This window comes from Lagopus muta, chromosome 5 (assembly GCF_023343835.1).
Source record: "Lagopus muta isolate bLagMut1 chromosome 5, bLagMut1 primary, whole genome shotgun sequence".
Taxonomy (NCBI): domain Eukaryota; kingdom Metazoa; phylum Chordata; class Aves; order Galliformes; family Phasianidae; genus Lagopus; species Lagopus muta.
Genome location: NC_064437.1, coordinates 20,225,218 through 20,239,839, shown reverse-complemented (window position 1 = coordinate 20,239,839; position 14,622 = coordinate 20,225,218). Strand labels below are relative to the sequence as shown.

General features: G+C 37.8%; 1 protein-coding gene across 3 annotated transcripts in view; it reads left to right on the top strand.

Annotated features, from left to right (window-relative positions):
• CAMSAP2 (calmodulin regulated spectrin associated protein family member 2) overlaps positions 1-14,622 on the top strand; it is a 78,932-nt gene that overhangs the window by 6,363 nt on the left and 57,947 nt on the right. For 2 of the 3 annotated variants that reach the window (XM_048944565.1, XM_048944564.1), the window contains exon 2: positions 3,887-4,146. In XM_048944565.1, the coding sequence (XP_048800522.1) occupies positions 3,887-4,146 (260 nt within the window). Of the gene's footprint in view, positions 1-3,886; positions 4,147-9,277; positions 9,400-14,622 lie in introns of those variants that run through there. The other variant, XM_048944566.1, reaches the window with a different exon arrangement.

Sequence of the window (14,622 nt, the reverse complement as noted above, 5' to 3'; positions counted from 1 at the left end):
GGTCTGCATGGCTTATGAAGGTACTGTGCAAGTTTTGCTTTTTTTTGCTTTGTGCTGTGTTTCTCTTTTTGTGTGTGAGATAAGAAATCTTTCTAGAAACTGAGACCTATATAAAGTATATAAAAACAAATAACAATGCTGATATAATGGTACTTACCTCTGAAATGTACATCTTAGAGAAGCATTCTGTTGCTAGAAAGTGTATTCGACTAAGTGTTTATTAGTGTTTATTTCCTATTTTTTTTTCTGTGTTAGGATCAGACCTCTTGTTGAACGATTTGTGAAGCCGTAATCATGACAGGGAAAGTAATCCAAAAGACTTGCCTGCGGGCAAATGGCTTTTGTTTGCTTTAGTCTTTTTGCACAAGACTTCTGGACATGGATTATTCCAGTTAGTAGTGCAGGAGAATGCCAGAAAAGGAATACCTTGCAGGACGCTCAACCCTTTGCACCTTAATGGATTGTTTTTAAATTTGATTTAAGAGTTAGAAGTAGGGATTTGAGGCTTTTTATCATCTTAAGTTATTTGTTTGCTGTGTCTGAGGATGGCATTAAACTTTCTTTGCTCATCACCAAGCTGCCTTCTTGGTGTTATGTGAAGTGCATGGCTGGAAGTGCAGAACTGCTCTGGTGGCATCCAGGAACAGGAGAGAAGGATCTGTTTGCTTGAAGTGCTGTGACAGCAAATCCAAGAATCTCTCAAATTCAATTTGGTTGTAGTGGATATATGAAGAACAGAGTTACTGAAATTCAGACTGACACAATTTTTGTAGGATGACCTCTAGATATTTGCTCCTAGGCAGAAGCTAGCCAAGTACTGTGTAACAAAGTGGCAGACAGGTTCAACAAACCAAAAAGGAGAAATTTCATTTGAATTTAAATGGCATCGTTTTCCTCTTCCTGGTTAAAAGTCATGTTTCATTATTTATGACTTTGTTTTCAGCAGCGTCAGTTTGAGCCATGAATTGCCAACCTGCTTTAAATGTAGGAGCGGAGGCCTTGACAAGCCCTTGAAGGTCTGTCCAAAACAGAATAACAAACTGAAATGTCTCCCCCTTCTACTGAGGAAGCTGTGAAAATTCATATGAAGCAACATTATATAAACCACCTTTTTTTCTGACTTGTTTTCAGTCTTCAGATGCTTGACAATCATGGAGGTCCCAGTCCCTCATGTCCAAATGACAAACGAGGTGCTGGACTCCTTGCTAGTAAGTAGAGCCTGAGTGACAGTAACTCTGTTGCCTTACTGTTAAAGCATGCCTTTGTTCTGCAGAAAACTGTCACATCATGGAGTCCATTAAGATCTGGCATAAGTTCATCTACTGGTTTGCAGTAGGAAGTGATTGAAGGTATTAGGCAGTACTTTGGCAGAATAAATCTGTGTTAAATCTCAAAGCTTTCTACAACTAGATTTTTCTTAATGTGTTGTTTATGGAAGTCAGTAACCTGTAGAAAATGTCCATTTCTCTGCTGAGGTTTTACATAGTCATGTGGCTCCCAAAAATGATGCATATTTTAACTGGGAAGCCCTAATGTGTTTACCTTGTTAATATGATCCTGAAGAATAAGTAAGAAAAAGCTGGATGGACACTTCTGTTTTTATTCTTAATGCAGGCATTCATCAGTCTCAAATTGTTCGCAGTTACAGTCTTAGGTCATGTAACTCAAAGGTTTATATTCATCCCTGTGGAAGCGTGGAAGCCTTCTGGAAATGTTTGTGTGTTAAATAAGCCTAGACTTTCCACATTAACCTGAAGAACTTTTTCCAAAGGAGGAATCCATGCTATATTTGAAGTTACAATTGGCTAAATAGAAAAAAAAAAAAGGAAAGGTAGTTTACTTTAAAGCTTAAAATGAGTTCTTTCATTTGTTTTTTCTCTCTGAAGAGCATCTGAGGAATTGTTACATGAGCCCATTGTGTATTAAGAAATAATTACCTAGAGACATTTAAGATATTTTTCTAAAAGTATCCTGATTGTTAAATTTCCGTAATTTTCTGAGCTGGCGCGGCATTGCTCAGTGCCCTTAGTCATAATTGCTCTAAAATACAGAGTATTTTAAGGTTGGAGGATCTAAAGAGTCACTAAGTGAGGCAGGGAAAGGGCAAGAGAGGATAGCAGCATGGCAAAGAAATGCTATTGCCTACCATTGGTACATTAGGTTAGTACATCTAGTGTATTGATGGGGGTGCTGATGTTTGTCTTTGTTTTTGTTTTTTTTGTAATCTTATTAGATATTAGACTTGTATTATAAAGGGCAAGTTAGATTTGCTGGCAGCATATTTTGATTTGTATTCTATGATATATTAGCTTTATTTATGGTTTAAGCAAATAGTACACTATACCTCTCTTCTCCTTGACGTTACAAATTGACAAAAAGCAATGTCTAAGCAATTTTTTCTTTCTTTATGATGTTTACAGAATTACATGTTAATATTCCCCTTTATGTGTGTTCTAATGCAAACCTGAGGTACCTTCCAGCTCAGAAAGGGTTGCTGTTCATGCGAGCTTCATACAGCTCATAGTGGAAGCATATGAGATGTAATAGAATATGTATGAGGAAGAAGATGATCTGTCATTATCTCGTACTGACGTGTTCTGTGGGTTTTTTCCTCTCTTCTGTTTCACCCGTGTTGGGCCATTGACTCCACCCTCTGTTTCAAATCCTGTCGGTGCAGCTGCTTAGCCAGCTCAGCTGAGGAAACAGGGATTGAGCAGAAACAGAGTTGCATCACTGTTTTCCTACGCTCTTTTTTTCCACTTGGGCTCAGGGAAAGAATCACATGCGCTTTCTACCATAATAAATGCCTTTGGCTTAACTAATTAAAAAAAAAAGAAAAAAGAAAAAAAAAAATAGTTACAGAGACAAAGGGGAGCATCTTGCAGAGCACGTCTGGAAATACAGCATCTGAAACTGAAACCGCTTCCAAGTAGTTTTCCTCATCACTGGTGACTTGATTTCATTTGATCTAATACCATCTTGAATTAATTTATAACTTACATTTGCTATAGACAGTAAGAAATATACTCCCTCTATATTGTATTGTGTAAAGTTTTTAGAAAAACTATTGCAGATAATGTTGAGCTGCCAATTTTGGAGTTTATATCCCGGTATAAACTTGATAGAATCTCGCATAGCCTTCTGTTGGTACTAAGGTTCATTTTGAAACAAAAAATTTCAAGGAAACTCAAAATGAAGAGGCATGAAGAGGCAAGTAACACTTGAGCTCAGCGTTTTGTCAGAAGAAGGAAACCTATGGTATTTCAATCTTTTCTTTCGTTCTTTAAATTCTATTAAAACATACACTGCTGCATGCTTAACTGCTGAATGCCGTCATGCTGTGATGTATGACCCTTGGCAAAGCAATAAGCAAACCTCCCTAGCATATATGAAACCCAGAAGGCTGCTGAGCAGGGATTTCTCCTTTTGTCTCTCGAATTTATCTTCACTGGAATATCATGTTCCATTTCTGTTTTATTATGGTAATAGAGACAGGTTTTGTGTTCAAGTGGATGTTGTTTTGCCTTTGTACATCTGACCCGTACAACGTTTTGCTGAAGAGAATCAGAATCTTTAGACAGGTATTTGGAGAAGCCAGGAAACCTTAAATGATGCTGTAAACCACAGATGGGCCTTCTGGTGTGTGGCCTTTGCTGAGTGGACATCAGAATATTTTTTTTCAAGTTTCTATTTATAGTTGAACTGCTACCTTTGTATGCGTTTTTTTCCCGGCGTTTTACATTACAATGACTGAGTAAAGGTTTCCACCTTCCCTTGAATACGTTTTTTGTGACTTAACTGTGAATCCATATGTTTAAACAAACAAACAAATCCTAGTGCTATATGTATTTTTTCTAATACGCTTTATTATTTTTGGTCTTTGTAGAAAATGTTCCAGAAGAACTGCGAGAGCCATTTTACACAGACCAGTATGACCAGGAGCACATTAAACCACCTGTAGTTAACTTGCTGCTATCTGCAGAACTCTACTGTCGTGCTGGGAGCCTTATTCTGAAAAGTGATGCTGCAAAACCACTTTTAGGTCATGATGCTGTTATACAAGCTCTGGCACAAAAAGGCCTTTATGTCACTGACCAAGAAAAATTGGTGACTGAACGAGATCTTCACAAAAAACCTATTCAGATGGTGAGTGACAAATTTTGAATGTTTATTATGTTCCTTATTGTGTACTCCCTGTAACTGCATATCTGTTTCTTTTTAACATGCATGGCTTTGTTGAAATATTTTTCTTGAATGCTATTAATTACAGGGGGGCTTATGGTTGTTTTTGTTTCCATCTCCTTATAGCTGTGAATGTATATGTATTTTTTTTTAGTGCTAACGCTCAAAAACACCTACCATTCTGCTGAGTACAAATGTTACTTCTTTTAATATGACCATGGCAGTGCTAAATGCAGTGAGTATTTCTTGTTGGAAAGTGGTTTGAACACAGATATTTCTTTTTTCATCCTTACAGAAATTTCTGGTTAAAAACTTAATAGGAAAAGCAAGTTCTGATGATACAGGCAAGTCAACCTAATAACATTCAGTAGTCACCAGTTACATATTAAGTCATTGTAAAACACACAACAGCAGTATATTCTTTTGTAAAGACTTAATAATACTTTCCACACTTGCTAATTAAAGCATTGGTTCAACAGATGGATGATTCTAGTACTAATCTAGTAAAGCAATGGATTTTCTTCTTCAATTGGAGCTGAAAGAATAAAATGTAGAAATGTGGCTACATATGGCTGGCTAGTCCTTTCCTTTAGATTGTGTATAAAAGGACACTCTGATAGAGTAATGTTTGAAGTGAGATATTTAAAAATAATTAAACCTATTATTTAATATAGAAAACAGTATGAGACTACTAAGGCTGAGATGGCAACATCCGTTCAAACACAGAATTCTACTCAAGTCTGTTCATTTGAAATCACTCACTTTTTTCCAACATTGCAATAGAATTACTGTTTCTACTTCACTCACGTATTTGTGGCACAATCTGGTATTTTCAGGTTAAAGTGTATTGGGCACAAGGAACAAAATGTCTAATAGAGAAAGGACTTGCATAAGTTTTCTGTGATCCATTGGCTGAATTCAGACTTAAGCCTGTTCTTACCATCATCTTTTTTGTTTAAATCTGTCCTCTGTAATTGGTTGACAACTGTTTTGAAGTCTTTTGATGCTTTTATGGTCAGTGAAACGTAGCTATTTCTAAAACGAAGGTGGGTGAAAATAGGGCAATGTTTTTATCATTAGCTCAGTAGCAGTATGTGTTTATTTGTTGTCAGCAGACTAACCAGCGTATGGCAGAATATGACTAAAGATAACCTTTCAGTTCATCAGTTATTATTAGTTGGTAAGTTGCAGGGGCTTTGCAGAGGTCTGAAACTAACAACTAATTGGTAGCTTGAATGATCTCTTCCATGCGGAATTGCCTAGGAGTGTTAGACCTCTTCATTTGCATATTTTTTGGCTTTTTAGAAGTGACGATAGTGTGTGATATTAAGACTGAACCCTACATCAGCTTTGTTTTTATTTTTTGATGGAAAATTCACTCCTTCTCAGAGAGTGCTTAACAGCTGAAGATAGTAATATTTCAACGTTAGTGTAATAAAACTAGTCTAAGCATTATTTCTTTATGTTTAAACAGTGAATCGGTTTGATTAATGAGTGCAGTTAACTTGAGACTTTGCCAGCCGCCTTTTTGAGATTCCTGTCTCCCTTTAGAAAGGGGAGCTCAATGAAGAACAAATGGTGTCTCAGTGAAAGAAGCTGTGAATATCAAATAAAATGTCTGAAAGCTTCATATCACTTCAGAATATTTGCAACAGTTATCATGAGATGCTGCGTTAATGTGGTCATGAAAATAAAAGCATTCAGGAGATAAAGAAACAAAATTCCTGACTGTTCATGTTTTTATGTGACTTAATGCCATTCATTATTTCGGGATGAAGGTTACTGACTTGCAGTCCGGAGTTGATGACTCTTATTTGATCTGTTTCTAGAGCAATTGTAAGAGGCATCTCTTCTCAGAGCTGTCAGTTGTGATACATCACTGTTCTCTAGCTTAGTTTGCAAGCATTTAATTCAGTCACTTATGTTACTTGAAATCCATTTCAGTGGCAGTCTTTTATTTGCCTAGTGCTTGGGTGAATATTTGTGGCTTTCTCTTATTGTTTAGGTGCAGTCCAGCAAGCAGTTACTCAAGCATGAGTCTTGTAACAGATATCTGTAGATAACTGTTCTGCCAATTCTGCCTGGGTCACTTGTCCCCATCTTGGTGCTGACAACTAATCCTAGAACAATAGAATGGCTTGGTTTGGAAGGGACCTTAAAGGTAGTTGAGTTCTAACACCCTGCCACATCAGGGACACCTCTCACTAGATCAGATTGCCCAAAGATCCATCAAACTTAGCTTTGAATGCCTCCAGGGATGGGGTATCCACAGCTTCTCTGGGCATTCTATGCCAGTGCTTCACCACCCTCACAGAAAATAATTTCTTTCCTTGTGTTTGAACTAAATCTATCCTCTCTTCTCTGATAGTCTGCTCCCAGCTTTCCTGTAGGTACTCTTTATTGTGAAGGTTTACAATTGGGTCCCCAGAGCCTTCTCTTCTCCAGGAAGGAAACCCCCAGCTCTCTCACAAGAAGAGGGCCCCAGCTCTCTGATCAGTGAATCAGATGAGAGAAGTGATGCTGTTAGGCTGGCTCGCAAGCAGCTGAGCAGAGGCCATGTGACACAGAACATCAGAAAACCCAAGTGACTTGGGCAGGAGGGTATCCAAGTCTAGCATTGTTGCTAGAAGAGAAACAGTGTGGGAAGTGGAGTCTCAATTTATTCTGAGCCCAAGAGTTGTGATTTGTTGTAACATAACAATGTCCCTCAGCAAGTTCCTACCAGCAGAGCTATATCTTAATTGGAATTATCAACCTTTGCAGTTTGTAAAGTTGACAGAATGATACACTATTTCTGGTCTTAAAATAATCCCCTTGATATCTTCTGATACCATTTCCTTAGTGTTCCACGTGTCACAGTTTCTCCAAGTCTTGGATAGTAAGTTACATATTCTGTTCTAGAGCATGAAATGGTTTTTCAATTTTGTAGAAGAGAAGATTGGTATGTGTAATTAACTCATGCATTCCTCTCTTAGGCCAGATTGTGTTAAACCGTGCTCAGTCTAATTCCAAGTAATTTAATAGGAAAATGCATGGTAATCTTTGTATTGGTTAGCTTGTGTTCCTTGTAGTAAAGGAAAAAGATGGTGTTTGTTTGAGGACGCTTAGTGTTTTCTGCAGAGATGTATTGCATTTCTAGAACTGAAAAGAGATGAGCTATCTTAGCAGAATAGGAAAGAAAGTTGAAATATGGAATGGTTTGCTCTAGCTTGCTTTACTTGTGTGTAGCTGCAGGCAACAGACTTGAAATTCCTTGTGCTGTGTTCGTGTTTGTAGCGAGGTGATGGCTGCAGTGATGAATTCTGGTTTACTTCACATGTAACCAGAGTATTTCCTAAATCAGGCACGTCAAATTTTGGTCGTCTTAATTGCCTACACAGCTATAGCCTGGCCTTTTTCTGGGAGGTGCCTAATATAATGAGGACTTAAACACAAAAAAGCCCTATGAGGTGGATGTGTTTTGTTCTTTAAGTGTCTGGGTAAGGATGGATGCTAGTTCGCTGCTCAGTCATTGCTGACTTGACTGCATTGGCATGTAATTTGAGAAGCTGCGAGTTTTTGTGAGTATGTCTGTATGTATGCACATACCTCCATGTATGTGCATGTATGTAATTTACAAATATATTCATTGGTTTCTTCCAGTGGAATAAATTTGGGAGAGGCCCTCTTAGGAAATGAGCAGACAGTAACAGGAGTAAAAGGCTTTCCTTAAAGCCCCTCCTGTGTAGAGGTAGGGAGGTCGATGTGGGCTCTGGTTTATTTCTGTTTCTTGGATTTGTTTTTCCAGTTCAATGGAAAGCCAGGTTTTATTTAAGGCTTGTTCTGATTTAAAAAATTGTAATTTAAACTGTTCCTGAAAGACTGCATCTTGAGATAACATTATATGTCATAACATTATATTCAGTGGTATGTCTATTTCTGTTCTCCATGTATTGCAAGCCCTTCAAACTTTAATTCTGTGTGTATTTTTGTTAGGTCATATTTGATAGGATCCTCCTGTTACTTTTATTCTTGGCAGGGGAGCAAAAGAACCAAATAGCGTGTTGTAACTCCAGTTGGAAATTGATGTTGTTTTGGCTCTGCTGCATTAGACTTTGGGGACTGCAAAAATTGTGGAATAGCTTGGAACTGAGACAAGATTGAACCAAGAACCAGTGTTTGTGCTTCTGAAATCTCTACTCTGATAGTGGGGGGAAAAAAAGAATTACCTGTGCTTAGAAACTTTCTGAAAGCTAAGCTGCAAAAATGTGAATAAAGCTATTTATTTCAGATGGCAGATTCAAATTAAATTTAAAAAAAAAAAAAAAAAAAAAAAAACGCACCAAAAAAAACCCCAAACCAATGAGCAGTTCTTTTAAGAAGGCACTTCTGCACCCAAACTTTGACAACTGTAGAAATTAGCAACAGCTTAAGAATTCCTCTTGGTTCAGGTAGTTATGCAGTAATTTTTGTTTCCAAATGTAACATTCATAGATCAGTGCTCAAGCCAAGATTAATTTTTATATTTCCATACTGATTTTTTTCAACACCATTTATTTCAAAAGCAAAACTGACCTAAACCTTCATAATAGATATATACACAAGGTGAGTAATTCATGCATGAGGAAAGGAGGAAAATATCCTTATGTCATCTTACTATTTTCAGATATAGATATTAATGTTACAAATATATATATATATGCATACTCTTATAGGACAAACCTGAGGAGGCTTTATCATTATTTTGATATTTAGACGGTGGTGATCTTTGTCAGTTTTTCTCAAGTTGGAGTTGGATTTAGTGAGGAATTGAGCAACGTTTTCTCTCCTCCAAATCCCTGTAATGAATTTCTGCTGCCTAGGAAAAAGAATTAAAAAAAACAACAGTGTTTTGTCTGCAGCTTGCTCTTCTGTAGAGAAACTGAAGCTGTGTAGTTACCCAAGCTGTGCACTTCTCTACTGTTTCTGTCAGGACCAAGTCCAATTAAACTTCAAGGTTGGGGTATGGGAACTGTTGAGTCACAGCCTGAACCATTGATTGAGCACCTGGGGAAAGGTCCTGGTCAGCCCTGGGAGCACAGGTGAAGGCAATTGAGCTGTGCGACTGCAAGCGGTGGAGCCTGGCTGTACCTCTCTTAGAGCTCATTTAAGGGCTGACTGCCACTGGTGGAGGATCTTTTTCTGGAGATCCTTCCTTGATGAAGCTTTCCCCTGCAAACCTGGAATCTTCTGATACAAGTGAGCAATCTTCTTCCCTTCCTTTATAGCACTTTTCTATTGTGCTGGTCCTTAAGTCATCGCACCTTTGTTGTAACACCTTTCCCAGTGTTTTGGTCTGCACAGATGCTACAGGGGATGGTAGTGAAAAATGATTACTCGCTAGTTTTAAACAGATATTTATTAAAGGATGGAGGGAGAGAATGCAAACAGATGCAGTAATGTTACAGACTACTACCAAACTTGCACCAAAAATGTATCAGAATTCAATAACAAAGGCAGGAAAAAGGAATTAATATGTGTGTGTATGCATGTATGTTTTAAAGCACACAATTTTTTTAAAGGGAGCATATTTCTTGGGAACAAAAAGCATTTTTAAATATTTATTTCTTAAATAAAACTTAATGAGTAGAAAAAGGTTAGTACATAGTGTATATAAATACTATCTCCAAGAAAATGTACTTACAAATTTTTCTATGTATAATGGTTTCAGTAAGAAAATAATTACGAAAAAATGAGGAGCCCTGCACTAAGTAACTAAGTGTAGTGCAGTCAAAAACAATTCCTGAGTAAACGTGAACTTTGATTTGGGAAAATAACGTTGCAGAAAAAAAAACATTTACCAGCTGGGCAATGATCTTAAAATTACATCCATGAGTAATTACTTTGGAAAATTACTCTCATTGATCAGGAAATACTTAAATTCTCCATATACCTGAAGTTTGTCATCCAAGATGTTCAGGGAATGAGTGTCTCTAGTGAAACTGCAGCGATAAGTTCATAATAGCTGGTAGGGTTAAAAATCTTTACCTTCTAAAAGCCAAGACGTAGTATGTGTAAATGGATTTTTAATATGAAAAGTACTAGTCTGTCATCTCAGTTGTTTATCCATTCAGCTGCAAATTATTTTCTTTTTTGAAAATGTCTCTTGTGAGGAAGTCTGGCAATAATTCTCTTAGTAGTACGGAGTAGAGGCAATTCCTGGGGCCTTAACCAGTTCAGCTGTTCTGCTGTCTGCTGCTAAGTTAGTCATTGCCTCTGAAGCGTGTGGAAGTAGAGAAGCACTCAGAGCTAGGATCTGCATCTTTTTGTGGCTAAGACAAGAGGCAATAAACAGTTAACTCATCCTGCAATCCAGATTTCTGATCTCTTACAGAGTGCATTCATTTGAAATGACAGCCCCTCACCAGAGGAATATTTATCCTTGATGAAGGACTCCGTCGGCTCACCCAGTGAGCTTGTAGCTACATGCTGCAGCCTCTGTGTTTTCACGCTGCAGAATTCCTTCAACTCTGCAAGGCAACAAGAAGCATACTACACACTTCACAGAGCAAAGGAATAGCATGTGGCTCTGCCTTCAAGAATTTGTTTTCTGGTTTTAGGCATGATGTAACAAGTTTCCATTTCTGTGCAATTGTGAATTACTTGCTTGTTGAGGGCATATAAGATCACACACTCAACTTGAGCCAGTAGACATAATAATATGTAAGATAAAACAAAAGAGTTTAATGTTAACTGACTTGTGATACTGAAGTGTCTTGCATAAGAGAATGTTTCACAAAAGAGTAAACAGTAAGCAAATGTAGTGATGAAGTAGAACCTGAACTTAGAATTGCTTTATATTCTTAGGTTTAGGCCTTACAGAGTTTAAAGCACTGCACAGATTAGGTCAACTGTGGTTTTGGGCTGGAATAATATACAATGGAGATGTTCCATATTTTTTCTTGATTACTTCTGTAGACACTGAGTTTCTTTGTACAGGTTCCTTTCAGAGATCTCATTTCCTTGATAAGAGTGATCCAACGTTTTTGCTGGTCTTGTGTCAGGTATTTGCATGATAGTAACTGAAGGGAGATGGTATATCTGTTTCACATGGTAAATCAGCATCTCAAACGTAGCCTAGATATCGAGGCCCTAGAGCACAAGCATTTGTTGGCACGTTGGTGGTGTTATCTGCTACACTTTCATGATGCTTATTCTGCTGGTACCTTGGCTAAGAACTTAGTATCCCATGTATGCCATGCTGTTACGATGACTCATAGGCTGGGTATTTTGTTCTGCCCTCTCTTACTGCTGCTTGTTTTTGAATTGTTTGTCTTACAGTTTTTTTTCTGTTTCACGGAAATCACAGCAGTGATTTTTGGGGCTGTTTCTAGAGTGTGCTTGTCTAGAATTGTCTAGAACCTCTTGTGTACAAAACCAGTGCAGATTGTAAATATGAGTTGTTGGGTGTTGTTTTATTTCCTTAATTTTCTGGGACTGAAGAGTGTATTTAATCTAGACCTGTTATTTTTCTGAGAGGTCGGTATGTCTGTTTATTTGCTTTTCATGCTTTCTTCAGTGCTGAAGATAATTAGTATGGGCCGTAGTCAGGTTGAGTCACCCTTGTATCTCTCTGAGCTATTGTCAAAAGAAACTGCAGCCGAAATAAAGTTTCATAGCTAGATTGTTCTGTGCTTATTTAGATCCATGGGCATCATAATCTGTGAGTAGCTGAAAAGAAAAAATTGTAGAGGACCATTACTTATTAGAGACTTCTTATGGGAGATAACATTAACTTTTAGGGTATCAGTTTTGAAATCTGTTTATCAAAGACAGTAGGCCTTGGTAGGAGTTAACTCTAAGGAACCACATAGATATCAATATCAGAAATTTGCAGAAGAATGAAGTGATGGCAACGTCCTTTGCAGCACTGATAAGATTTGCATGAAATACCTCCTCCCAACTGGTGTGGCAACTAATACAGAGGGCAGCTGAGCTCCTGGTGTCAAGGTTGTCTTGACATCAGGTTGGCTTTGTCCTACAAAGTAGAAAGGTAGGAATTGTTTGCTGCTCCTTTCCAGGAACTCTAGTGTTGGGATGATAGAAGTGCAACCTGCTTATTTTCATGTTTTCAATATCCCCGATAAAAGAAAGCAGAAAGCTTTCTATATTTCTTTAGTTTTAATTTTCATTTTGTTTTTTATTTTCCCCCTCTTGCATCCTCTATTTCAGCACGAAAGTCTGAGTAGGATTTTGGCCTCATTTGTGATTCCAGCAATATATCTGATACTTAAAATTTCTAGCAGTAAAAATCCTTGCATGTAAGATAATGGAATCCGATTGTTCTTCAGAACACCTTGTAGGATTCTTTTTGGCTGAACAGAACTACTGGATAAAGTCTGTTATTTGTATTGCACTGAAAGTATGTTATCGAATCACCGTAAGATTCCTGCTTTATGAAGGACTCAGTTTTGTTTTTTTTTGCCAGAGGAAGGAAGTTAAGTTCAACATACAGAAGTAGTGACCAAGTACCTTATGCTTGTTCTGATGTGAAGTTGTGGTGATTGTTTTTCTTCTTGTGTTAAATGAGGAGAGATAATTGCAGCACATCTTGCTTCAATTAATATGTGGTAATACTAAAACCAAACTGCTGTAGTTGAAGTGATAATGGGAGATAAAAAGTGAGGTATACCTGGAGAGAAGGTAATACTTCTTTCATGAAGAATTCAAGTAGTGCATTGGTTTGGGCTCTGTTTTGTTCACTTCCTTGCTCATTAGGAAATTGAATGCTGCTATGGCTAAAAAAGTAGTTGGTATTCTTCTGCCTTAAGCACTCTGAAGTCTTGAACCAAAAATATTCTGATTGCATTCTTGTTCTGTGTTCCTTCTTACTCTGCTGTTTATGTCACACAAAGAAGGGGAGGGGAGACAACGAAAACAGAAAAATCCCAGAGCCTCACAAGGGAAAACAGATAAAAGGAGAGACAAATAAAACTGTGAAGAATTTAAGCTTCTGAAGGGTGCCAGATTCCGTATGAGAAATGGTTTCTGAACTGGTTGGGAAGTATTTTAATTCATCTGGGAAGAAGTATTACTTTATTAAACAGTTAAAATTATGTTCTCTCTGTTTTAGTGATGCTGCTTAAGTACTGCTTTTCAGCTTTTGGTTGCGAGTTTGCTTCTATGACCTTTCTTTGTCTTTCTTTATTAATAAACTTTTCATATATTTAGAAGTGTTCAGAAATGTTCTTCTGTAACTGAGCTGCTTCTGAAAGGAAAATCTATGAATTGTTTTGCAGACTACCTAGGAGATTTTTTCTTCATGGGTTTGTTTATATTATGTGAAGAGAAGACTTTGCTAATATGCTTCTGATGGATAGTGGAGAGCTAACGATCCTACATGTTTGTAGTATGCAGTTGGTTCGTTAGGAGCAGCCTTTCTTCCTATTATGGGAAATAGTGAGCCGCATTTAGCAGGAGGTACGGATCTGTCATGTAAACAGAAGGAGAGCCTCACTACCAGCTCAGTGCAGTACATAGACACGTGGTGAGACACAAAACCACATCGAATGCTGAAGGAATACAGAAATACAGTTGGGACTCACTGTAATGAGGCAACTGTTTCGATGCAGTACAAAAGAATGCTGCTGATCTGCATTTCGTAATCCACGTACAGGAACCTGGTAGTCTGTTCTCACTTACGTACTACGGTGACAGTGTGCTCTGTGCTGTTGTATCATAACATGAAAATCTTTGTTGCCTTTACCTTAGTTAACTTTTTGCAGGATCAGCCTCTTATTGTGCAGTCTCTGTAAACGTGGAGAACAGTTTATTCTGTCCCCTGAAAACTGGACCCAGGTTACGAACTGGGACCTTGTTGAGGTTGTAGGGCTCAACAGATACAGGATGCGTTTTACAAACTCTGGTATGCAGTGTTCTCTCTCTGTCTCTCTCTCTTTCACATGTACACACAGACTGCAGCTGACATGTAGCTGACAGGGTGACATTGTATGCTCGTATTCAGGTGCTTATGGGCTCTAATCTCAGTCCCTTTCTTCTGACCAGCTACTTCACTGTTTTCCATCCTAAATTGTTGCAGAAGACAGGCATAGCCCTTTTTTTGGTCACTTTGCTCCGTGTTATTATTTAGAAGTTGAATATGCTTCGATCAGTACCACATGCTTTGGTGGAAAAAACCTGTGCTTGATTTCTGAAGGGCATGCAGTGAAGGGAAATAAACATTTGTAAAGGCTTCCTATTCCATTATGTAGTAGTAGTTCTGTAAACTTGAATGATGAATTTGTGTTTTATGAAGGGATGAATAATCTGTAAGGAGCTCCACTCGCTTCCAATAGTTTTGTTATATTGATACCTTTATTGCTCTATAGGGGGAGAAGATGCTGAGAGGACTGAGTGGGATTATATCCTAATAGATAAAAGGAGAGCAATGGAATAGATTAGAAGCTGATGAAAGAAAGGGAA